The 24,428-nt window shown below is 62.5% G+C and overlaps 3 protein-coding genes across 3 annotated transcripts; 2 read left to right on the top strand and 1 right to left on the bottom strand.

Annotated features, from left to right (window-relative positions):
- On the bottom strand, positions 1–10,098 carry SLC12A9 (solute carrier family 12 member 9). Its single transcript, XM_083868651.1, has 13 exons — positions 9,896–10,098; positions 7,802–7,936; positions 7,494–7,631; positions 6,975–7,274; positions 6,650–6,757; positions 6,426–6,537; positions 6,173–6,330; positions 5,825–5,907; positions 5,379–5,503; positions 3,854–4,046; positions 3,515–3,689; positions 2,636–2,782; positions 1–2,195 (listed from the first exon to the last, which is right to left on the bottom strand). Exons 1-13 carry the CDS (start codon positions 10,074–10,076, stop codon positions 1,360–1,362), a joined length of 2,691 nt encoding a protein of 896 aa, XP_083724777.1. The 5' UTR covers positions 10,077–10,098; the 3' UTR covers positions 1–1,359.
- Positions 10,099–12,499: 2,401 nt separating this feature from the next.
- PRSS56 (serine protease 56) lies at positions 12,500–18,914 on the top strand (the record flags this gene model as incomplete). Its single annotated transcript, XM_083868253.1, has 16 exons — positions 12,500–12,644; positions 13,414–13,575; positions 14,155–14,352; positions 14,856–14,909; positions 15,224–15,413; positions 15,512–15,620; positions 15,701–15,860; positions 15,998–16,140; positions 16,267–16,426; positions 16,510–16,698; positions 16,791–16,952; positions 17,365–17,480; positions 17,891–18,044; positions 18,152–18,241; positions 18,481–18,596; positions 18,715–18,914. 16 exons carry the CDS (start codon positions 12,500–12,502, stop codon positions 18,886–18,888), a joined length of 2,322 nt encoding a protein of 773 aa, XP_083724379.1. The 3' UTR covers positions 18,889–18,914.
- A 1,020-nt stretch (positions 18,915–19,934) lies between these two features.
- On the top strand, positions 19,935–23,926 carry CHRND (cholinergic receptor nicotinic delta subunit). The gene is made up of 12 exons (XM_083869071.1): positions 19,935–19,997; positions 20,672–20,817; positions 20,993–21,037; positions 21,128–21,237; positions 21,353–21,508; positions 21,718–21,833; positions 22,096–22,296; positions 22,631–22,742; positions 22,861–22,975; positions 23,169–23,370; positions 23,477–23,595; positions 23,684–23,926. Exons 1-12 carry the CDS (start codon positions 19,946–19,948, stop codon positions 23,864–23,866), a joined length of 1,557 nt encoding a protein of 518 aa, XP_083725197.1. The 5' UTR covers positions 19,935–19,945; the 3' UTR covers positions 23,867–23,926.
- The last annotated feature ends 502 nt before the right edge of the window (positions 23,927–24,428 follow it).

Below are 24,428 nucleotides of genomic sequence, written 5' to 3'. Positions count from 1 at the left end.
GGCTTTTTATGGGCTTTTAATTACGTGGTGATAATTAACATTATAGGCCTCCGGGTCCCGCTGGTGCCAGGCTGCCCTGTGCCAGCTTCCAACTGTTTGTAAATAAATCCCGCTGGATGTGTGGTGCCCACCCCAGGGCACCCAGCTCCTGCAGCAGAGAGCAAAGCCAGCTCCAGCCCTTTCCTCCCCAGCCAGGGCACAATTCACTGCAAAATGTGGGTCTCCACCATCTTTGCCCCCAGCTGCACCCAACCACCCGGGTTTTTCCAGCCCTCTGCCTGACCAGAGCAGCCAGCCAGCAGTGCCAAATTTGGTGAGAGCAGGCACAGGCAGCAGTGCCACACTTGTCACCCCTGCTGGAGCCCAGCCTGGCCGGGAGCAGCCCCCCGTGCTGGGGCTAATAGGAAGCAATCCATCAGGCAGCACTGGGCACACTGCCCACCCGCCAGGCACCCGATGGATTTATCGTCCAGCACCCAGGCAATTTCCTGCCCTCCTCCAATCAATAAGGGAGGGCGGGGGCAAGGCCAGCTTCCCCCTGCAGGTCATGATGCGTGTGGGGAAATAACAATGCCCCAAGAAAGAGGTCAGGAGACCCAGGTGTCTGTGTATGTGTGTGTAAGGACCCCACCACAAATCATTTCCCCAGTTCCTGCCAGGATCAGGACGTCAGCACCCATAGGGGTGGGGGGACTACAGGTTAAAGGATCTGGATAGCCCTCATCCAACAGCACTGGGGGTACTGAGCAAGATCCAGGGTGCCATACACTGCAGCCATTAGGGCCAGCACCCGGCTGCTTCCCCCACCCACCCAGCCTCACACAGGGAGCCCAGGCCTCCGGGCTCCCCTCCCCCACCCTTTCCCATTTAATTTTTCCTAATGAAAGGCAGGAGGATGGCGGGGAGCTGGGGCACCAAGGTCGAGGCTGCCTTTAATCAATCCCCGCTGCTGGCTGGGTGCCCAGAGGAGCTGGAGGAGGAGAGGATGGGGGCTGCGGCAGGAGGGGAAGTACAGAGGGGGTTGCAGGGTGCAACCAAGGGGCTCCCAGCAGACAACTGGGGCACCCAATGCTTGCCCCCCCTCCAGGACCCTGCTATGCCCTACCCCAAAGTAAAGGCACTGTGAATGCACTGTGCTGCCCGTCTGGCCCCAGAGCTGTGCCAGGATCCTGCCAGGGCAGCTTTAATCCTCTGCAGGAGACATCCCCAAAAATTAAACCCCCTCCCTGCACCCACCTCTCACTGTGGGGTACCCTCTTTGCCCACCAGGATGAGATACTGGGGCCAACCTCAGGCTCAGGCTGCTGAAGGCACTGGGCAACAGAGTGTGCAGGGAGCTGGGGGGGATCTGGGGGTCACCTAGAGCTGGGTGCTGGTGACAGCACTCACCCCGTGCACCAGCACGGTGGGGCCCAGCCCACGGGTGAGCAGCTCCAGCTGGTGCAGGTAGAGCGGGTACAGGCTGGTGTCGGCCGGCGGCCGCGGCAAGTACAGGAAGCGCACGGTTGGCGCAGGGCTCTGCTCCAGGACCAGTTTGTTGGCGGCACACACGTACTCATCTGACACTTGGGCAGTGTTGGTCGGGAAGTTCACAACCCCTTCCTCCTCTTCCTGCTCCTCCGCTGGCCCTCCTGGGGATCCCTGGCAGGTTTGCCAGTGCAGGCGGGTGATGGCATCCCAGGGCACCAGCTGGATCTGGGCCTGGATGCGCAGGTCCTTGAGGAGCTGGCGCAGCTTCTCCTCCTGGGCATGGGGCATGGTGCCTGCCTCCACGCACAGGAAGAGGCGCAGGCGTGCCCGGCGCCAGGCCCGTGCCATGTTGAGGACACAGGCCATCTGCAGCAGGAACAGGCTGCAGGTGTCGGCGTAGCGGGCGCTGTCCGGCCGCAGCAGGTTGACGGGCCAGACGTGGATGGTGGGGGCAGGGCTGGCGGCCCGCCGCAGCTCCCAGGCCTTGTCCAGGCTCTCCAGCTGCCGGGCCAGCAGGACATTGCGAAGCATCTTCAGGGCATCAGCCACAATGCCCACGTACTCCCGGGCTGACAGCAGTTTGGGAGTGTTGGGAGTCCGCAGTGGGGGGAAGCCCAGGGGGACCTCCTCGCGGGCGCTGGTGAAGGCGGGGTGCCGGGCTAGACCGTCCTGCGGTGCCTCGTCGTCGTAGAAACCCAGCACCAGGGTGTTGGGGCGCATCCCGCCTGCCAGAGAGACCATGCCAATCCAGCTGAGCAGAGGCAAAGGGCTCCCACCAGCCCTCCTGGCACTGCAGGTGTCAACAAGCCACAGCGTGACTTTGGTGCTCACCCTGCCGATTTCAGAGCCCCCAGGATCACATCTAGATGTCTCCAAGACCTGACTTGACTTTTGCACTGCCCACCCAGTACCTCTTCCACTTGGCTTTGGGACTGCCCACACTGTGTGCTTCCAAAGCCCTTGGCAAATCTCATCCAGGTGTCTTCAAGCCCCTCAACACTGCCAACAGGGACACTTCCAAACCCCAACCTGCGTACAGCGCCACTCACCCCAGATGTCTCCAAGAGCAAACTTGGCTCTGGCATCGACCATCCAGGTGCCTCCAAACCCCTTGGCACTTCTCAGCCCACAGTGACAGCAGGATGGACCCTCAGGCACCACTTACCAAGGCCAGAGGTGAAGAGGAGCTGCCGGACACCGTGCCGCACTGAGGGGGCAAGGGTGAGGCTGACAAAGGCCTTGACATTCAGTTTGTCCACCAAGCTCAGCCACGACTCCTGCTGGGACTGCAGTGGGTCTGAGGGCAGCATGTCTGGGTGGGGGGCAAAACCAGTATCAGTGGGACAGATATGCCATAGCGGAGCAGTGGTGTCCACCCCTGCCCTGTGCCCACCCTAGCACCCATGATAAGCAGAGGGGGATGCGGGTGCTTACAGAGAGAGATATAAAATTATACATAAATGTATAAAAAAACCCCAGGCAGCCCCATCCCCACTCCCCAATTTCAGGCCATTAGTCACCACAGCAACAGCAGGGAAGGGGGAATAGAGCCTGTGCATCAGCCATGACGTGTGCCAAGAGGAGCACATGTATGCAAACTAATACACACGAGGGTGCAAACACCCCCAAGGCACTTGGACACACAGCAGCAGGCATGAGGTGAGGATGGACACAGGCAGCACACACATGTGCATGGCTGTGCTCAGTGTGTGCCCACATGTGTGCTGGGTGTGTGCAGGTGCTAACTTGGCTGGCACATGCCTCATGTGCACGCCAACACTGACACATGCAAGACCCCCACGTGCAGGCATGGACACTTGTGTACACACATGTATATAAGTGTGTGTGCACAGGAGGCATGGGACAGACACAAGTCACTGATGTCCCCCCTACCAGCCAAGCCCCATGTGCCAAACATCCCCAAAATGCTGACATTCCCCAGCCATTAACCAGGCAGCAGTGCCAACCCAAGAAACCCAGGAATCTCCTGGTACCACAGCAAAGTGCAGAGGCTGTTAGCACAGGAGACAGTGCAGATCCTCACCCAAGTCCTGCAGCTCCACGTGGCCCAGGACATAGAGGCCACTCTTCTTGAGATCATTGACAAAGTCGATGAGGCGGGAGCTGCCTCGGGGGTTCTGCACCATCAGCAGCATCTGCGGGCGCCAGAACTTTACATGGTCCTTCCGCACATCCAGCATCAGCAGGTACTTCCTCACCTGGAGGACAGAGGGAGGGAAATGGGTGAGGAACCCTTTTTGTTTCACCAAACCACCCTCTGAGGATGCCAGTCCTAAGAACATGTTGCCCAGGACACAGCTGAGCTGCCATAGGGACACCAGTTTTCCATCCCATAGGGAGACAAGAGGAGGACATGGCTTACCTGATGAAAGATGAGGGCCTGGCTGATGTAGCCCCAGGTGCTGCTGGGTGAGAGGTAGTGAAGGGCAAGGAGGAGGAGGAGGAGGAATCCCAGGCTGGCTGAGGCTGACACGGGGCTGATGAGGAACATCATGACGCAGCAGCCTGCAATGCCCAGCAGGCACGTGTGCCAGGTGAAGTACCGGAAAGTGGGCCTGCAGCAGGGAGGAGGGGACACTCGCTATCATGTGGTGCTCATGCTGCCTGTAGGGAGGGCACAGCAAGGGAAGTTGTGCCAAAGGGCCACACCAGCCACCCCCAGTGATTCTGCTGTACCAGCCCAGGGCAAGTCAGGCACCCTATGCACCCGGAGGAGAAGTTATGGAGGGGAGATGGTATCTCCCAGGGCGCTGGGCAGCCTGTACTGCCAGCCCTGGGCAAACAGGGCAGTGATGGCCACGGGGCTGGCACTGTCCTGGCACACCCAGGTAATATTGGGGAACACATGGCAGCACCAGCAATCATGGTGCCCACTCATTCTGGTGCAGGAAGGCAGAGGCAGGGAGGCGAGAAGCTGTTATTTTCTCTAATTGCTGTTTTTCCTGAGAAGTAATTAAAATCCTTTTCCGCTGTGCTTGATGGAGACCTCAGTGAGGGGAGGAGGGAGGCACCAGATGTAGGGTGGGCGAGGGGCCTGTTGCTACTCATCCCAGCAGGCTCCCTCCAGGCACTGATCCTGCCCCATCCCATGCCCAGCCAAGGAAGCAGCTGGGCAGGGCGGATGGGGGCCAAGCCACAGCCTGGCACTGGCATCAGCTCTCCCTTGGGAATGGGGCCTCTGGGGGACTCCCAGGCAGTGCCACCCACCCCTACCCTGCCCACCTGGGAGACTCTCCCTGCTGTGGAGTCAGCATCCTGCACTGAGGGCAGTGAGCATCACCCAGGAGGGAGATCAGGCTCCCTCCAGCCATCCCCTGCACCCCAGATTTGGGCAGCCCTACCAGCCCAGCCTCACACCAGAGTACCCCACACCCTGCACCCCAGGCTGGGGCTGCCTGCCACACATACTCCTTCTTCCTGGAAGATATTTTCTCCTCCTCCCACCCAGAATCCCCCTTCCTCCCTCTCCCTCCTCTGTTAGTTTAATTAGCACTAATGGAAAGTGGGCTCCATCACCACTTGGCAAACTGCCCGGGGGATGCCGGCCGGGCACAGGCTATAAATTACCTCTGGAAAGCCTAAGGAGAGGGGGCGGGTGGTCCCCAGTGGTGCTGGATTTATCTGTACCCAGTCAGCAAAGCAGTGCCAGTGCACGAGAACCACACCAAGCCAGTGCCACTCCAGGACCTGTCCCCCTCTCCCTCCTCAGGGACAGGGGTGTCTCTGCCCCTCTACTGCCCAGGAGAGGGGTATTCAGCATCTCTGCCCACCATTTCATCATAAATCTCAGGCACAGGGATGGCAGGGGAATCACAGATAGAAGAATGGAGAGATGGGTGCCTGCCAAGCATCTCAGCACAGCCTCTCTCCCCTGTGCCAGTGGGTACCTGAAGTTGGGGGCCGAGGCCCATTCTAGTGCCAGGCAGGCCAGGTTGACAGTGGCATAAACCAGGAGGAAGAAGGTTGTCACAACACTTGCGATGGTGTTGAGCTTCCCAGAAAAGAGCACAACCTGCAGAGAGCACAGGGTGAGTGCACAGCAAATGCATGTGCCCAAACCATCCCTGTCCACTTGGGGTGTATCCCAGTGGTATGATGGGTAAGGGTACAGACAGGAATCCCTTTCCCTTTTTGTGATTTATCCTTAATTTATGGGATACCTCCCACCTCAGGGGAGGGAAGGGCACAACTGCAGCAGGACACCCAGGGCAAGAGCGCTGGGGGAGGAATCCCATGGGGCAGGGGTATGTGTCAGGCTCCACAGCACCCAGCCCAAGTGATAACAAACCTTCACCCAGCAAGGCCAGGAAAGAAGCATCGCTGGCAAACTCACCTGCACCACCAGCCAGGAGAGGATCACTGCCATCACTGGGTTCCCACTGGCAGATGTCTTCTTGGCCAGGGCCAGTGCCCGGCCTGCAAGGCAGAGCAGGGAGATTGGGCTGGGACACCCCAGTAGGCAGCCACAGGTTCAATCACCAGCCAGGAGTCCCATCCCCACCCTGAGTGCTGGGGTGGGGGCAAATTCCAGGGCATGCAGGTGACGCAAATGGGCACACACCAACCCACAAACCATCACCTCCACATCAAAAAGGGAGTTCCCTGGTGTCAGGGCTGGTTCCCAGCAGGGACAACCTGCTGAGTGGGCTCCAACGAGTGCCAGTGCACTTTGGGGACTCACCAAAGAGATCATCCCGGGCCAGAGCATAGAGGATGCGGGATGCCCCAATGAGGTTGCTCATGGCTGCAGAGAGAGTGGCAGCATAGATGCCCACAGTGACCAGCGGTGGGAAGATACTGATGTCACGCAAGAAGCCATAGTCTTTCTGCAGGAGGATCCTGGAGAGGGACACAGACACACTGGCATCTGTCTCGGCCCAGGCCAGCATGCTCTGGCACCAGGCACACTCTGGCATGAGGACAGGTGGCCACACCTGTTGCAGGTGGCACACATGAGGAAAGCCAGTAGGTTGTAGACGAGGTAGGTGAAGAGCACAGCAGAGATGGTTCCCCGTGGGATGGAGTAGCTCGGGCGCTTCAGGTCCCCTGTGAGCAGGAGCAGGCAGCATTAGTGCCCACAGGCAGAGCTCACCCCTGACCTCTCCCAGCCTCAGCTCCTGTTCCCAGCACCACCCTGCCAGGCACCTCCTGTCCATACCTGACATGTTGGAGCCTGCCATGATGCCAGTGCAGCCGTTGAACATCACTGCGAACACGGAGCTGAAGCTCATCATCTGCCCGGTGGTGTAGTCCACCCCATACTTACCTGCAGGACACACAGACAGGGGCTGTGACAGGCTGTCCAGGGTGGCACAGCCCCACCACATGCCCTCTTCTCAATGTGCCCACATACAGACTCCAGGAGAAACCACCCCACTGCACCTGCTTTGTGCCCACAAGCTGCCCCCACCCTCCAGCAAGCCCCATGTGATGTGGCAGTCCCAGTGGGCATGGCAGGCAGGGTGGGGGAAGCCTCTCCTCACCGCCCAGGTTGTCTCGCAGGGTGCTGAGGGAGAAGCCGGTGAAGAAGCCATTATCAGTCTCAGTGCCATTGGATTTGGGCAGGTGGATGGGCACCTTCAGGGGCCGCGTGGCAAAGAAGCTGACAAGGACGGTGCCCAGGACAACTGCGACGATGAGGAAGATGAGGAAGGTGGCCTTGGCATAGATGGAGGCACCCACAAGGCACACGAGGAGGCAGAGTGCCAGCAGCACGGTGCCATAGAGCAGCTCATACCAGTAGCTCTGGGGCAGGACGTGGATGCCTGTTCCTGCTTCTTGCCCTGGGCAGAGACAAGTCAGGATCAGCAGGGCTCAGAGGGGGCATCACTGGGAGCTGAGAGCTACCAGCATTGTGTCAGGCATGATAGGCACCAACTCACTGGCCAGAGGGCTGGGTGAGCCATGGCTGGCGATGCTGGGCACAGTGCTTGACACAGCACTAGGGCTACTCAAGTAAGGGACACCTGCAGCCCCCTGCCACCATGCAGGGCAGTACTCACCAGGCGGGATCCCAAAGCTGTCCACCACTGCCTCCACCAGCCCCAGCACATAGAGGGCACTGCCACACACATTGGCCAGAAAAAACATGATCCCGATGCTGCCCCCAAACTCTGGGCCCAAGGCACGGCTGATCATATCTTGCTCGAGTCAAGGGAAGATGTCAGCAGCACAAACCACCATCAGATGCTCCCACCCCTCTCTCCCAGGCCAACAGGGTCCCAGCCTCAGCATGCCTCAAGGCCACTGGGTAGTCGCTCAGCTTTGTCCCACATGCTCTGTCCCCAACAGCACCCACAGCAAAGGATACAGTAGGCTCCTCCAGCATCCAGTGCCCCGTTGGTGGCAATGGCACATACAGAGAGCACCGTCATGCCAATGATGAAATATGCCACTGCAAACATGGCCAGGGCCTGGTACAGCCCAGCATGACCCACCACGAACCCTGCCAAGGATGGGAGAGGCCAGTGTGCCCATTAGCTGAGCATGGACAACCTGCAGGACAGTCCCTGGGCACTGCCACCACAAAGACCTCACCCCACTGAATCACGTGGCCATTCCCATCCCTGTGCCCACAGCTTCCCCCAGGACCCGCCAGCCCCATCCATTTCAGGATGAGGATGTTCCCACCTCCCAGCCACAGCAGCACCCACCAGTGGCCCCCTCCTTCAGGGTATCTCCATCACCCGTGTCTGGCCCAGGTGTCCCCAAAAACCAACCAAACAGGGAAGGGGCTCTGCTCTGGGCCCCCCATGCCCTGCTGCCACCCTTGTTCCTCGGACTGGGGAGTCAGGAGCTCCCCACACGGATCCCGTGGCTGCTCGGCTTGGCTACAACGCAGCAGGAAGTAGAAGCAGTCCGTGTGTCCCTGCCAGCCACGGCACCACTGCCAGGGGTTGTGGGTGGGTGTTCCCGAGGAGAGGAGGCCCAAAGCCCCCCCGCCCTGCCCGGAGTGACGGGAGCGGTCCCGGCGGGCGGACACTGCGGGCAGGAAGGGGATGCCCGCGGCTGCGGGTGATGCCCTATCGCAGCCACAAGCCAAGCCGCGGTTGTGCCCGCGGGGGAGGCAAGGGGGGGTGACCGGCACTGGCACCGCAAAGAGCCCTTGGGGCGACAGGCTGGGTTTGGAGCACCCGCTGTGGTCCCCAGAGAGCCGGAGGGCAGCCGAGTGCCAAATATAAAGATGGGTTGGGGTGTCGGTGGAGAAGAAGGGATGCCCCAAAAGCACTGCGGGCATAAGTAGGAGAGGCTTCTAACCCAGGGGATCTGAGGAGCGTGTGAGGTGTGGGGGAAGCGGGGAGCTGACAGGGAGAGCCTTGCTCCCCCCCAGCATGGCAAAGTTCCTCTTCCTGGCAGCCTTCCTTCCTCTCTGCCCGACGCCTCCCCTGCAGCCCCGCGGCCCCCGGGGTAACACAGCCCCGGACGGGTCGGGCAGGGGGTCCCCGGTGCCGCTGTGGGGCTGGGGGGACTCAGAGCCTGCATGAAGACCCCAAACAGGGCAGTGGGAAAGGGGTGAATGATGACAGGGGAGCGTCGTGCCCCAGCCTGGGGGTGTCCCAGACAGGGAATGGTCTCCAGGCCCAGCAGGGCCCCTCGGGCACGCAGCCAACTCCCGCCTCGGGCTTTTCGTGGGCGGAAAGCGAAAAAGGAAAAGCTTTTCCCGTTCCCGGCCCAGGGCAAACATCGCCCGCCCCGCCTGCCCCGGGCCATACTGGGGCACCTACCCCCTTCAGGGCCCCCCAAGGCTGCCCTCTGCCCCAGCCCTGCCCATCCTGCCCCCTGTGTCTCCCAGGGGTCACAGTAACACACTCGTGCCCCAAACTGGGGGCAGACTGGGAAACAATGTGTGCCCTCTGCACACACAGATGAGTATCTCCTGAGAGACACCAGGGCTCTGCCCTTGGCATGTGGGAGACAAGTGGGGCGCTGGAGCCTGGCACTAGAGCATGCCTGGGAGCAGCGGGGTCCCAGCACTGAGGGGACAGTGGACATGAGGGCACTGGAGTCCCTTTAGGGAAGGCACTGGGAAGACACGGGAGTCCTACTCCAGGAACACCAGGGTTTTGAACCAGGGTCCCTTACGGGGGTCCCTGAGGGCCTAACCGGGTTCCTGTCCCTGAGCCCCGAGCCCCCAGCCGGTGGGGTCAGCTGGGGACACACAGCACCGAGACCCCAGCCCGGGGCGGACCTGAGCGAGCAGGGGAAGGGCAGGGGGCTCCAGACTGCGGGCACGGGGCACGCACTGGAGGGGAGCCCTGGGCCTGCAGCGGGAGCTCAGGAGAGGGCACTGCAGACCCGGACCGGGTGGCCGGGGGCTCCAGAGGCGGGGCCGGGCTGGGGGCACCGGGCAGGGCCGGGGACTCTGGGGGGCCCCGGGCCACGGCCGGGAGCGGGGGGCACTCACCGAGGCGCAGGAAGAGGACGACGCTGAACATGGAGAGCAGCGTGGGCACCACAACGCCCAGGAATGTGGGGAGCTTGCGGGAGGCGGCGGCGGCCCTGCCGCGCTCCCGGCCCCGCTCCTCCTCGGCCGAGCCGCCGCACAGGCGGTACGTGAGCAGCGCGCTCCGCTCCGAGCTCGCCATAGCCAGGCCCGGCCCGGATCGGGCCCCGCCGACCCCAAACAGCGCCCGGTCCCGGCCCCGGCCCCGGCGGCCCCGCCCGCCGACCCGGCCCCGACCCGCCGGGCCCCGCCCCGCCCCACACACGGCCCCGCCCACGACCCGCCTCGCAGGCCACGCCCCCTGGCAGCGCCCCATCCGATAAACCCCGCCCCATTAACAAGCCCCGCCCCGTGTATAAGCCCCGCCCATTGCGAGCCCCCATCGAGGCCCCGCCTCACCTGCGCTCTGGCCACGCCCCTTTGCTGGCCCCGCCCGCAGCCCCCCGCCCTGGTTACGGTCCCTGTCCCAAAATGCTCTTCCATAGTGGACCCCTCCACCGCCGCCCCAAGCCCTGCCCCAACACCCCACAGTGACTTCCCCCCCAGCCCGAGTAACTCCACACTCCCAGCCCTCGGCCCTTCCGGGGTCTCCCCGCTCTGGTACCCGGCACTGTCCCCCTACTCGCGTCCTCCCCATACCCCAAAACCCGCCCCTGCATCGCCACCCGCCCCCTGTCCTCGACCCCCCAGTGTCCAACACCCTGATACCGGCCGCGGCAGCCCCGGGAACCCCGGCAGAGCCCCCGCCGGTGCCGCCCCCCGCCCCGCGGCGCTCCCGGCCGGGCTCGGCTGCCCGCGCCAATTACCGGACAATCGGGGCCCCGGGGGCACCGTCCCCCCCTGCCCGCCGCCAGGGCTGGGATCTGCCCGGGCCTCGGGGTCCCACTGCCGCCGCCGCCCGGGGCGGCCGAGCGCCTCGCCAATTAGGTTAATGGGGTTGGCACCGGGAGCGGGGGGCACGCTGGGCCGGGGGCGAGCACCGCTCCGGCCTCGAGTGCCCGCGGAGCGCCGCTGGCGGTCAGCAGAGCGATCGGAGCCCGCGGGTCACTGGCGGGGGATCCGTGCGGGGACAGCGGGACGGGGCGGGGGCGCTCCCCTGTGTGCCAGGGTGCCGTGTCCCCCCGCCCGGCCCCGCCGTCTCCCGTGGGGTGCAGGCACAGCGTGGCCCCCGCGGCCGAGGTGGGAGCCCGCGGGGCCGGGGCTTTCATCTGCGGCGGGCCTGTCGCGGTGCCAGCCGCGGGCAGCCCGCGCCTTTGATGTGCCACTGAAGCGGCATTGTCCGCGCCCCGCTGGCACCATCGCGGCCGGGAGGGCCGGGGGGAGCGCGGGCACGGGGCCGCTCCTGCCCCTAATGGGGACGAGCAGCACCCGTACTGAAATGGGGACTGGGACACGGGCACCTGCTGCGCTTAATGGGGACGGAGAGCGGGGCGTGGGTACCTCCTACGGCGTGCAGAGATTTGGGCCACGGCCACCCCCTGTTCCTCAGTGGACATGAGGACACGGACATCCCCTACCCCTAGAAGGACGGAGGTCTGGATAGCGCACCCATCTCTTCCCCCTAGCAAAGTGGGCACCCCAGAAATGGACACGGGACCCAGAAACCCCAGTCCTTTTCACAGGGACAGAGGTGGGAGCACAAGCATCTACTGGACACGGAGAGGTGATGCAGATGCAGCTGCACTCTTTCACCAAAGGAGCTGAGGCTGAACTCGTGGGCACAGGAGGGTGGCAATGGGGGCAGGACGGTGGCATCCCAAACTGCGGTGCCAATGACCAGCCGAACACAGCTCAGACTGTCCAGCTGGGCTGGTGAGAGTGCTGCCTCCCCGTCCCTGGGGCCAAAGCAGCCCCCAACCTAAGCCCTGAAGAAGAGAAAAAGCAAGGACAGCGGGTGACACGGTCCCACCTGCCCCTCGCCAGGGCACGTCCTCCTTCCTGCACCTTAGGCAGGACAGGGGGTTCTGCGGCGGGGGGCATCGGAGGGGTATCCCCGGGGCAGCCGCTGCTCAGCACGGAGGCGCAGTGCCCTTGCGCGGGGCGACCCGTTCAGCCAGGGCTGGGCTGGCACAGAGAGCGGGGACCCCCCGCCCCGGAGACCCCCGCCTTCCCTTCCCCTGCCCTGTCCGCTCGGCCGCTCCCGGCCCGCTGCCCGCCTTTGAAACTGCCGGCGGGGCTCCCACGCCCAGCCCGGGCCCCCCGCGCCCGCAGCCGCCGGTGCGTTCCCACCCGCCCGGGGCCCGCAGGAGGGAGGGTGGCGCGGCCGGGGCTTGGCGTGAAAATGATCAAGGGCCGCGGGCAGCGCCGGAGCGCAGCGCCCGTCTGATGCTGCCCGCCCGGAGGCCTCGTCGAACAAAGGCGGCATTGAGGCCCCGGCTGCGCCCCCCCCCGCGCCCCCCGCCCCGAGCTGGCATCTTGGCGCGACATTAATGAACTCGCCTGTTTGTGTTCCCCCGGCCCCTCTCTCCTCCCACCGCCCGGGGGGCACCGTATATATCCATCCCTCCTTGCTTGCCTCGGGCATTTGGGGGTTCCCCCCGCCTGCCCCCCTTTGCCCGCCCGGGGATGGAGCAAAGAGGGAAGAGGACACGGGACGCTCTTCTCAGGGTCCGGCTGGTCCCCCCCGTGCTTTTGCTGCCGCTGCTGCAGCTGGTGGGGGGGGCTCCCCTGGGCCAGAGGCTGTACCCCATGCCGGCCAGCATCCTGCAAGGTCAGTGGGGCACAGGGACGGGGCCTCTTTGCAGGAGAGTTTGGCTGCAGATGGGGTGGCTGTAGGAGATGGGGCCCTTGGGTGCACTCTCAGGTAGGGTGGCAGCACAAGCAGGATGGCCAGGTCCCTGTCAAAACCCCCCTGGAACCCGGGGCATGTCTGTGCTGCCTGGACTGGGTGTCAAGTGCTGCCAGTGGCCCTAGGGGACACAGGGGATGCAGGGAGTACTGTGGTTTATGCCCTGCAGCACCAACACTCCCTCTGGCTCTACTACCTGTGCCAGTCCCAGGGGACACTCTGCCAGGGCGTGGCCAGCAGGAAGGTGGCTCTGCATGGGTACAGGTGGTCACAGGTAGGGGCACAAGGGGGCATGCACCCATAGGGCAGGCACAGGACTGCACACGCATGGGCACATGCAGGGACATGCAGACATGGGCACATGGGCCCTGGTACACACAAGTGTGCCCTCAAAAGTGTGCACAGAGGTACACGTGGGCACACCTGCCTGGGCTCACACCCTGTCTCTATGGACAACAGGCACACAGAGACCTGGGCAAACACCCAACTGTGCACATGCCGGCCCCAGCAGGGAGGTGACATTGGTGGCTGTCACTCGAGGCAATGTTAAGAGGTGACAGGCCATGCCCAGCCTGACACTCACCTGGCGATACCAGGGCACAGGCCAGGGGGGCTGGGGGCACCCCATGGCTGTGGTGGGGGGCAGTGGTGGGGGCTCCGGGGGTCTGAGCACCCTGTGCACACCCATCAGCACTGTCAAGCCGGGGGACACTAGTGCTGGAGGCGGCGCTGAGGAGTGCACTGCTGGCACTGGAGCGGGCACTGTCGGAGCAGCAGCGGCAGCGAGGTGCCTGCGGGCTCTGTGCCCCCTGCCTCTTCCCACCCTGTGCCAACACCACCAGCCACTGCCCACGTGAGTTACGACCCCCTTACCCCCATTCCCCTTCTCCCAGGAGATCCTATCTAAATAGAACCAGGGATCCCCAGCCAAACACAGCCCAGGGGTCCTATCCAAACACCATCCCATGCCCAGAAAATCCTACCAAACTCTGTGCCCATGCCTGGAGACTCTACCCAAATATTTATTTGGATGCCTACATCATGCCCTAGAAATCTTATCAAAATTATACCTTAAGATTTTACCCAAACCGTACTCATCCCCTACAGGCTTAACTTACAGCTTTTACCAAAACAGTGCCCAGGCTGCTGAAACATATCCCTAACTGCTAACGACCCTGCCAAGCAGTTCCATTGTATCTAGATCTTACCCAATCACCTGTAGCCCTATCCAAATCATTGCCTGATCCCTTGTGAACTTTTCAGATATTCACCCCAAAACATACCCTGGTACCCAGAAGACCCTACTAAAACAGGCTGACTCCACAGCCTGTGGTGCTCCCTTCCCACCCATCCCAAAGCAGAGACTGGGTTGGCCTGGGCAGAGGAGCACAGGGAGGACACAGCGATGCCCACAGCTCTGCTGTCCTTGCAGCGCCAGCTGTGCCCCCTGCCATGCCCCCCAGCTGCCAGACCCTGCTGGATGCCCAGGCGTTGCCCGAGCTGTCCCAGCGCAACTGGGCACTGAGCCAGGCCTGTGCCCCCTACCAGCGTCTGTGCCCACCTGAGGGGACCCTGCACACCTGTGCCCCCCTCAGCGCCCAGCTCTGCAGCCACCGCCTCCAGGAGTGCCGTGAGTGGGCACCCGCACCCCTCCCCGGCTCCTCCCAGAGATGGGAGACCCTACAATAACAAATGGGGTATCCCCAGGGGATACTTGGAAGGGATATGGGGTGTTGGGGTGACAGAAGGTGTTGGGATGGAGTGGGGAGATGGTGGAGGGGGGGGGTATGATGGAGTGATGGGGGATCTCTGGTGGGATGGAAGGCTGGGAGATGGATCTGGGAAGGGAATTGGAGGTTTGGGGGATGGAGGCATTTGGAGCAATGAGCAAATTGGGCTGGGACTCTGAGGGGCAATGAACAATCTGCGGTGGGAGAAGGGCGCGAGGGGAGACTGGGGACACTGAGTCACTGGGGGAGATGAGCACTCCTTGGCGTGGTTACAGGGGTGTTCGGGCTGATGGGGGTCTGGGGGCACTGAAAGGAACCGGGACGATATGAGGACAGCAGAGATGTGGTGGTGACATGTGGGGGGGGGAGTGTCCCCACATGCCGTGACAGCCTGTCCCTGCAGAGACGGCGGCCGCAGCTCCGGGTCCTGATGCAGCAGAGGAGGCGGCAATGCCAGGTGAGCCGGGGCGGCCCTGCCGTGCCCACGCCACCCCCCCACCACGGCGGCGGGCTCCCCCGGCCCCCGGCTGCCTGCTGGGCCGGGGGGCAGAGGTTAGCGTCGGCAGCTGCCGGGCCGCGGGGTGCCCCCGGCCCTCCGCCCGCTCGCCTCCGTGAGCACGATGAGGCTTGACAGCGCGCCCGACGCGCCTCATCTCCCGCCACCCCCTCCACCTGCCACGGCCATCCCCGGCCACACCAGCCCACCTGGGAGCCGGCGTGTCCAGCAGCCGGCCTGCAGGACGCCCTCCTCATCCCGCCTTTGTCCCCCAGGGAGCTGTGGGCGCCGCGGGGTCCCACAAGCCAACGCCACAGTCCCCCGAGGACGGATCATGGGCGGCAGCGTGGCCCCGCGGGGCGCCTGGCCCTGGCTGGTGTCGGTGCGGCTGCACGGGGAGCTGATGTGCGGAGGGGTGCTGGTGGGGCGCTCCTGGGTCCTCACGGCGGCACACTGCTTTGGCGGGTACGGTGCGGTCACGGCAGTGCGGGGATGATGTCCCTGCAGAGGCGGGCACGGGGAAATACCATCACCCCTGTAACTGGCTGCCCCCACCCCGCCAGGAACCGCAACGAGCTGGCGTGGACAGTGGTGGTGGGCGACTACGAGCTGGGCAAGCCGGGAGCGGGCAAGCGGGCTGTGCCCGTCCGGCGCATCCTGCCTCACCCTAAGGTCGGTGGAGATGGGCAGGACACCCACCTCCCTGTGCATGCCACAGGGGTCCCCACTGACATCCCCACATCTCCTTCCAGTTTAACCCCAAGACGTTTCACGGGGACCTGGCGCTGCTGGAGCTGGCGGTGCCCCTGTCTCCATCACTCACCGTCAGCCCCGTGTGCCTCCCCAGCGGCCCCGCGGAGCCCAGCCCCGGCACCCCCTGCTACATCGCGGGCTGGGGCTCCCTCTACGAAGGTAAGAGACACCGTGGGGTGTTCCCCTCTGTGCCCTCTCTGGTGCTCAGCCCCAGCGCGCCGAGGCAGGGCAGGGGGATGTGAAAGAGAGGGAGATGTCTGGGCACAGGACCCTGTATCGGGTGCCTTGCCCGGCAGAGGGACCGGCAGCCGACGTGGTGATGGAGGCGCAGGTGCCCCTGCTCAGCCAGGAGACGTGCCGGGGTGCCCTGGGCAAGGACCTTCTCACCAGTGCCATGTTCTGTGCTGGGTATTTGTCTGGAGGCATCGACTCCTGCCAGGTAACACCGTGCCTGAGGGACTGCCAGCACCCCACTTCAAAAATCCCTCACACAGTGCCGGGCACGTACCACAGCCCACCAGCATGGCTGGGGTCCCAGCCCAATGCACAGGCATTTCCCCTGCAGGGTGACTCAGGGGGCCCACTGGCGTGCGAGGACTCCACTTCACACCACTTTGTCCTCTACGGTATCACCTCGTGGGGTGATGGCTGCGGTGAGCGGGGCAAACCAGGAGTCTACACCCGTGTCACTGCCTTCACGGACTGGCTGAGTCTCCAGATGGACTGTGAGTGCTACCGGCTGCACCGCGGGGTCACGGAGATGCCCAGGGGGTTTTCAGCACTCATGGCAGCGCTGGTTCCCTCACAGCTGCCCCTGGCAGCCGAGAACCGAGCTGCTTCGACCTGCTGGCCTTGGCGCAGCTGCCCCCCGAGCAGCAGTCCCCAGAGCGCGCCCGTCTCTGCGCCTTCTATGCCGCGTCCTGTCGGGCACCGCAGGGCCGGGCCGCCTGTGCCCGCCTGGCCGAGGAGACCTGCCACGCCAGGACGAGACGATGTGGTGAGCTGGGGGTCATGCCAGGGCTAGGCTGTAGGGAGGGACCGCATTTCTGGCACGGGGCTGGGGTCACGTCTCTCCCTCTATGCCCACAGAACTTCACTCATATGCCCAGACCTTGGTGGATCTCCTGCGCCGGGCTGGGGACTTCATCCGAAACCAGTTTGATTTCTCTTTCCTCACCCGCACTCTGCCCCAGCTCCTGGGCAAGATCTATGGACACTTCTTCCCTCCCCGTGTCCGCAGGGATGCCCCAGGTACTCTCCCAGGCTGGACCACCCCATGCCCATTTAGGGTCCCTTCAGTCCTCCCTATGCTGGTGGTTGGAGCACCAGCACCCTGCCCTGGCTTCCAACAGGGCTCCTCTATCTCTTGTCCTGTCCCTGCAGGCCTGGCTGTGGCAGGGGGCCAATCCAGCCCTGCAGCAGTGGGACCCCAGAGACCACCCAGGAGGTGAGGCATGGTGGGCCACAGGGGCTAAAGAGGTTGGGGAGGTGGTTAGGATACTGGTGGGCACTGACATGCCATTTTGGGGACAACCTGAAGCATTGGGATCCTGGGATCCTCAGGGTGCCCAGGTGGGGTGCAGAGGGTGACACTGCCCACCCAGTCTGAGCTTGCCCCATTGTGCTTCCAGGTGGGGAGCTTTTGCAGAGCTTTTTGGGGTAGTGGGACCCCAGTTGCAGGACTGGGTGGAGGCTCTGAGGACCATGGCAGGGGACAGCCACCTGGTGACAACACAGGACAGGGAGCAGCTCCCCGGGGAGACACAGCTCTTCCTGCAGGTACGTGGGGAGGGACAGGCTGGGGGACTCCCTGTCCTCTTGTGACTGGGCCACCAGGGACCAAACCCCTTCAGTTCCCCTGTGTCCCCTCCTGACATCCCTTGGGTTCACTGGCCACTGTGCAGCCACAGAAGTGGCATCTCTCACTTTGCCACCACAGAAGGGGCATCTCACCCTCCCCAGCTGAAACCAGTGCTCCCAAGTCCAAGCAGTGCAGAGCCAGCCCTGGGTCTGACCCTGCAGTTTAGGATCTGACCCAACAAAGCCACAAAGCAGTTGCATGTCACCAATGCCCTGTCTGACACCAGCACACCCATGCCCTGCACTCTTGCCACCATGCATGTGGCTGTGCCCACGGGTGCCCTGTGGGTTCCACATCACCCATCCTGTCCCCCTCTTCCCTTCATCAGGGTGAGGATGTGGTGGAGGAGATGGTGGCTCAGGGACGAGCCTTCCTCACCCAGCTGCGGGCAGAATTGGACCTTGGCACTACCCTGGAAGCCACGGAGCCACAACAGGCATCTGGAGAGCTGGCAGGGACCCCTGTGCCAAGCCATGAACCCCGTGAGCCTGGAGGGACTGGGGGCAGTGGGGCAGCAAGGTGTCCATCCATTGGCCAGCTCTGTGTCTGGGCAGTGCCCACTGGGGTTTTACACCTCTCTTGGTGGCAGGGTCTGCACTGAGGGAGAAACGTGAACTGGTGCCTACAGAACTGCTGAGGGTGGAGGAGGAAGAGGAGAAGGAGGCAGGCATGGGAAGAGGTAAATTCCCACAGACCCTATGGGGTGCTAGGTATCACCATGGGAATGGTGACAAGCACAGCCTTGCACCCCTGTGTCAGGGCTGTCTCATTTCAGTGGGAGAGACTTTTGCTCTATTCCCCCCTCTCTGCTCCCCTGGCATCCCCAGAGCAAGGGTGCTCCTCCCTGTGGTGGGCAGCAGCGTGGTGCTGCTGGGTTAATCCCCGATGTCCCCTCCATGTCTCTCCTGCCTGTCCCAGAGGCTGCAGCCTGCCCTGGCCTCAACGAGTCGGCAGTGCGGGTGGGTGCCGTGCGGGACCTGTACGCCTGGGTGCTGCGGGTGCCCGAGGCAGACCTGGCCATGACTTTCCAAGAGGTGAGTGCCCCATCCAAGCCACTGACCCTGGCAGCCAGGCAGTGCCACCCCCAGCCCGCCACTGTCCCACTCTGCCCATGGCTCCCCTGGGACTCATGGTGCTGTTGTCTCCCCACAGATCCTGGTGGACTTGGGCTCCAAAAACACCCAGGGACTGTACCGGGCACAGGTTCGGGCCACTGTCGGGGGTCGTCCCACTGCCTTCACTGGCCTCGTGGGGCTGGAGAGTGACTCACTGGCCCGCAGCATGCCTGGCCTCGTTGCTCTGGCGCTGGAAGTGCTGAAAACCTAATGGTGCCCCTGGGGTAGTGTGCCAGCATGGGGAGAGGGCACTGGGACTGATGTTTCTTTTGTCCTTCAAACACACTCCACTCCCTGTCTCAGGCTCTTCCACCCTTTTTTCCCCAATTGTACCTCAGTCTCTTCCCACCAGCACTTCCTTTCCCAGGGCAATGGGGCCCTGGTGGGTACCTGAAGCACCTCAGCCAGGAATCACAGTCCTCCTCTCCCCTGGGACCCACACCTTGGCAAGTCCACTCTCACCCCATCTTTCCCAGAGGCACCCAAGCTGTTATTTATTTGTACAGAGAAGGTTTATTTTTCAATAAAGAAGGGTTCTATTTTCCAGTAGCTGGCAAATGTGAAGCGAATGCTGTGCCACACAGTGCTGGCAACTTGGGTGACAGTGGAGGCACTTTCCAGGGGAGCTATGACATCCCACTGCATCCCCTTCCCATCCCCCCTGTACTCTGAAGAGATGCCTCCAGCCTTGGTTCCTGCTGCAGCCACCCTGGCACAGACTCCCCAGTCCCTTCCCCAGGGGTCAGACACCCCTCCTGCCCATGCAGCACCCACAGCACAGCACTGGTGCTCACCCCAGTGACACCCCTCAGGGACCAACACAAAACCACCCAATGAAGGGGCCAAGTGTGCCCAGGGTCAGTCAGTGGTGGGTGCCACCTTTGTGCTTCGGCATGAGTGGGTACCCTGGGGACCCTGCTGTGGGGACCCTGCCTCTCTGAGCAGCATCACTTGGACTGCTGAGCAGCAGGGAAGGGACGGTGGCTCCCCGTGCCCAGCAGTTCCTGTGGTGGGATGCCCAGGCTCAGGGTGATGGGCTTACACTCATGGGGCCAGCAAGACCAGCTGTGCCTGCCCATCTCCCTTTCCCTGCACGTGGGGCTGCCGGAAGAGAGGGGTTGGAGCAGCTCTCTGGTGCTGGCACCCTTCCCCCTCAGCACCTGGCACCATCCATCCTCGGTCCCTCCGGCAGCCGGACATCCGCTCGGCCCGGCCAGGCAGGGAAGCAGCCAGGGCCTGGCACGGCGTGAGGGCACCGCGGGCACCGCATGGGGATCCTGCTGCAGCAGCTGGCCCTGCTCGGGGGACTGATACTGTCGGGTGAGCAGGGTCTGGGTCATGGGGTGCCCTGTTGTTCTGCTGCATGGGGTGCCCATGGGGTTATCGGTTCCCTTGATGAGGTTGGTGGGGGATGATGGTCGCAGGGTCCAAACTGGGCACCAGGGTTCCCAGGGCTGCATTTTGGGTATTACCTGGCAGAGTCCACTCACTGTGTGTCCTTTGTGCTTCTTTTGTGTCTGTGCCACCCAGAGCCATGTCCCTGCCTGGGCTATGTGCTGTCAGTGCCCAGTGTCTTTGTATCCATGTGTCCCTGTAAGTGCCTGTCTGTGCCTAATCTATGACCATGTGTCCCTGCACACACTGGGTCCATGTGTGTTCTGTGTGTACAGCCACCTATGTGAACAGTTCTACCATGTCTGTATCCAAATGCCTCCTGTCTGTGTCTGTCTCTGTGATGGGTTTTTATTTGTGTGTCCCTTTGTGTCTGTGCCCACGTCCTTGTTCCATGAATATGTGTGACCATGTGCCCCCACATGTCTGTCATTCCTGCACATCCATATCTGTTCTCCTGTGCAGCACAGACATGCAGTGTCCTGGCTTGTTTCTCTCCCCTCTTTTCTTATACCACCCTGCCCTTGCTGAGCATCCCTAGGGGGTAGCATTGGTCCTAGTAACCCCTGAGCCCCCTGGTTTGCCTGACCCCACACCCCCAGGTGGCCTCTGTGTGAACCATGAGGAGCGGCTTATCCACTACCTGTTTGAGGAGAAGGGCTATGACAAAGAGCTGCGCCCTGTGGTCTCCACTGACGAGGTTGTGGATGTCTACCTGGCCCTCACCCTCTCCAACCTCATCTCACTGGTGAGCCCCAGTGGGCAGGGCCTGCTCTGGGGTGCCCCCCAGCTATGCCTCACCCCTAGGGCTGGTTGCATGGGGGGAACCCTGAGGCTGCTGTCCTAACCCTGGCTGGTGAGGGCTGGGGGTCCTGGGCTGGGAGACACCCTGGCACCTCACTGCCCCATGTTGCTGTTTGCAGAAAGAGGTGGATGAGACGCTGACCACCAACGTATGGCTCGAGCATGTGAGTAGGGACAGGTGTCACAGCATCAGTTGTGCCAACATGGGGTGGCCCAGCATGGTGAGGGGGTGACCTGAGGATCCTCCCCTCCAGGGCTGGACTGATTACCGCCTGCAATGGAACAAGTCTGAGTTTGGGGGTGTTGAGGTGCTCCGCCTGCCACCAGACATGCTGTGGTTGCCAGAGATAGTCCTGGAGAACAAGTGAGCTGTGCTTAATTTCCCCTCCTAATCCTTCTGAACTGTTCCCAGTGCAAGTCCAGGATTCCCCTTGCCCCACTCTCAGTCATGCCATAACCTTGTCTCCCTCCTGGCACAGCAATGATGGGCTCTTCGAGGTCGCCTACTACTGCAATGTCCTCATCTACGACACGGGCTACGTCTACTGGCTGCCACCTGCCATCTTCCGCACCACCTGCCTCATCAACGTTGACTTCTTCCCCTTTGACTGGCAGAACTGCTCCCTCAGATTCAGGTGCAGGGTGACTGGGTCAGGGCAGCAGGGTGGCCATGTCATGCCTGGGTGCCTGCTCCTACCAGCACCTCCTCTTGCTGTTGAGGTGCAGCAAGGTGGGGGTCTGTAGGTGACTTGGTGGCCTAAGTCCATCATGCTGGAGGTCAGGGTGTGTTGGGTGGTGGGTACCCAGAAGCCCCTCACTGTCTGTCCCCCTGGCTGTGGTCCAGGTCGCTGGCATACAGTGCCCTGGAGATCAACATGCACTTGAAGACGGACACTGACCCAGACACGGAGAAGTCTTACCCAGTGGAGTGGATCATCATTGACCCTGAAGGCTTCACAGGTAATGCTGGTGCTCTCTGCCATGTCCTGTGGCAGTAGGACACCCTGTAAAATGGGGGGGGGCTGGAGGGTGGGTGGCACTCTAGAACTGGGCCACACTGCCATGGAGAATCTTCACTACCTGGAGCTTTGGCATCCTGGCACTCACTCCACCTTGGAATGCTATCCACACCCTGGCAGGGGACACTGGTGCTGTTGGACCTGGTGAGGATGGTCATAGCAGGTGTCCCCCATGCTGTATGCTGTCCCCTGTGCCCTGGCAGAGAATGGGGAATGGGAAATTATCCACCGCCCAGCCCGCAAGAACATCTACCCTGACATTCCCCTGGACACCAGTGAGCACCAGGACATCACCTTCTACCTCATCATCAAGCGCAAGCCTCTCTTCTATGTCATCAACATTGTCATACCCTGCATCCTCATCGCCTTCATGGTCATCCTCGTCTTCTACCTGCCCGCTGACAGTGAGTGAGCCCTGTGGCATGTCTGCCAGTAATGGGAGTCACTTCCATGGGGCACCTCCGTGTCCCACACCTGCACCAGGTCCTGGGGCACACCAATACCCCAATGCTCAGCATGAAGATATCCTGGAACTGGAATATCCCCATGCAGAACACTATCACCCCAGCCAGGCATCCCAGCAGACGTGCACTTGGGCAGGACCCCAGGGTACTCCCATAACAGAACACCCCTATATAGGGCACTGCACCACGGGACATGGGAAGGGCAACCTTGGCACTAGGGACTCTGCTAAAGGTACCTGGGGCAAGGTTTGCCCTGAGCTCACCTGTTCCCCAGGTGGTGAGAAGATGACACTGGTAATCTCAGTGCTCCTGGCCCAGTCTGTCTTTCTCCTGCTGATCTCCCAGCGCCTGCCTGCCACTTCCCATGCCATCCCCCTCATCGGCAAGTGAGTCCTGGGCACTGCTGAGTGCAGTGGGGACATTGTGGAGTCCCTTGGTGCCAGAGGGCAGCTCTGCCTGTGCCCAGTCCCTGCAGCAATGCTCCAAGACCATGCTCTCTACCAGGTATCTGCTTTTTATCATGCTTCTGGTGACAGCCGTGGTGATCATCTCCGTCGTGGTCCTCAACTTCCACTTCCGGACCCCCAGCACTCACATCATGTCTGACTGGGTCAGAGAGGTGAGCAGGGTGTGGGCTGGGGTGGGTGCACTGGTGGGTACAAGGGTCATACTGTGCCCCACAGAGTGCATGGGACAGCACAGCCCTGGCATTGCATCTCTGCCAGATGGAGTTGGAGGGCAGAAAGTGGGGACAAGGTAGCAACACACTGGGGAGGTGGCCAAGGGACATGACACTCCTCCTTATTTCCCAGGTCTTCCTGGAGAGCCTGCCCCGGCTGCTGGGCATGACACAGCCGTCCGAGAGCCCGGCGGGCGCCCCCTGCATCCGGCGCTGCAGCTCGGCCGGCTACATCGCCAAGGCGGAGGAGTATTTCAGTGTCAAGTCCCGCAGCGAGCTCATGTTCGAGAAGCAGTCGGAGCGGCACGGGCTGACCAGCCGTGTTACCCCTGCCCGTGAGCCACAGTCCCTGCGCGGGGACAGGGAGAAGGGTGGCCGGGCTGGGGTCTCCAGGTCTGGCAGCTCTTGGGAGCCCATCTCACCGCCCCCTCTCGTCCCCAGGCTTGGCACCGCTGGGCATGGACTCAGGTGAGGAGCAGCCCTACGAGCACATCAAACCCATCATTGACAACGCCAACTACATTGTCAAGCACATGAGGGATGAAAACAGCTACAATGAGGTGGGGCCATGGGCACTGGGAGGGGAGGGGAGGCTCCCTGTGCCCACTGTGCCCCCCCACACTGCCTGGCTCCTGGCTCTCTCCACAGGAAATCGACAACTGGAACCGCGTGGCCCGGACCCTGGACCGCCTGTGCCTCTTCCTCATCACCCCCACGCTGGTGGTGGGCACCCTCTGGATCTTCCTCATGGGCATCTACAACCACCCGCCGCCACTGCCCTTTGCTGGAGACCCCTATGACTACCGGGAGGAGAACAAGCGCTTCATCTAGGGGGGTGTGGGGATCCCGTGTGCCAGCCTCTCCCCCACCCGTCTTGGTTTGGGAAAATAAAGCTGGGTACTTCTTGCCATGGGGCACTCAACTGGTGGCTGCCCTCAATGTGCCCCACTGGGCACGATGCCCAACCTGAACACTGTGTGTGTGTTGGGGAGGGTGATGCCCACCCAGGGAATGGGTGTTGTTGGATGTCCTGAGTGTGGTGGACCCCAGCTGTGGCTGGAAGGAGCGATTGTCAGAGGGGTTGTGGTGGTACTGGCCCTGCCACCCCTCTGGGCTGGGCACTTGAGGCAGGATGGGCTGGAGAAGGAGTTGGCCCCTCCAGCATGGCACCATCCCCTGGAGACCCACTGCAGTTGGCAGAGATGTTATTAGTGCCCACATTTCCCCCCCTGCACCCATGATCCCCCAGCCAGATCCACAGTGTCCCCCCAGCACACCCCATTCCACAGCACAAGGCTGAGGGCCTGGAGAGGTGTCTCCTTCCCCAGCTCAGCAGTGGGATGCCAGGGCTCCGGTTTCAGGGGACACAGCTGACGTTCCCCCACCGGCAGTG

This window comes from Zosterops lateralis (assembly GCF_965231275.1).
Source record: "Zosterops lateralis genome assembly, chromosome: 10".
Lineage (NCBI taxonomy): Eukaryota > Metazoa > Chordata > Aves > Passeriformes > Zosteropidae > Zosterops > Zosterops lateralis.
Note: the sequence above shows the minus strand (reverse complement) of the source record. Positions and strands in the feature narration are given on the sequence as shown.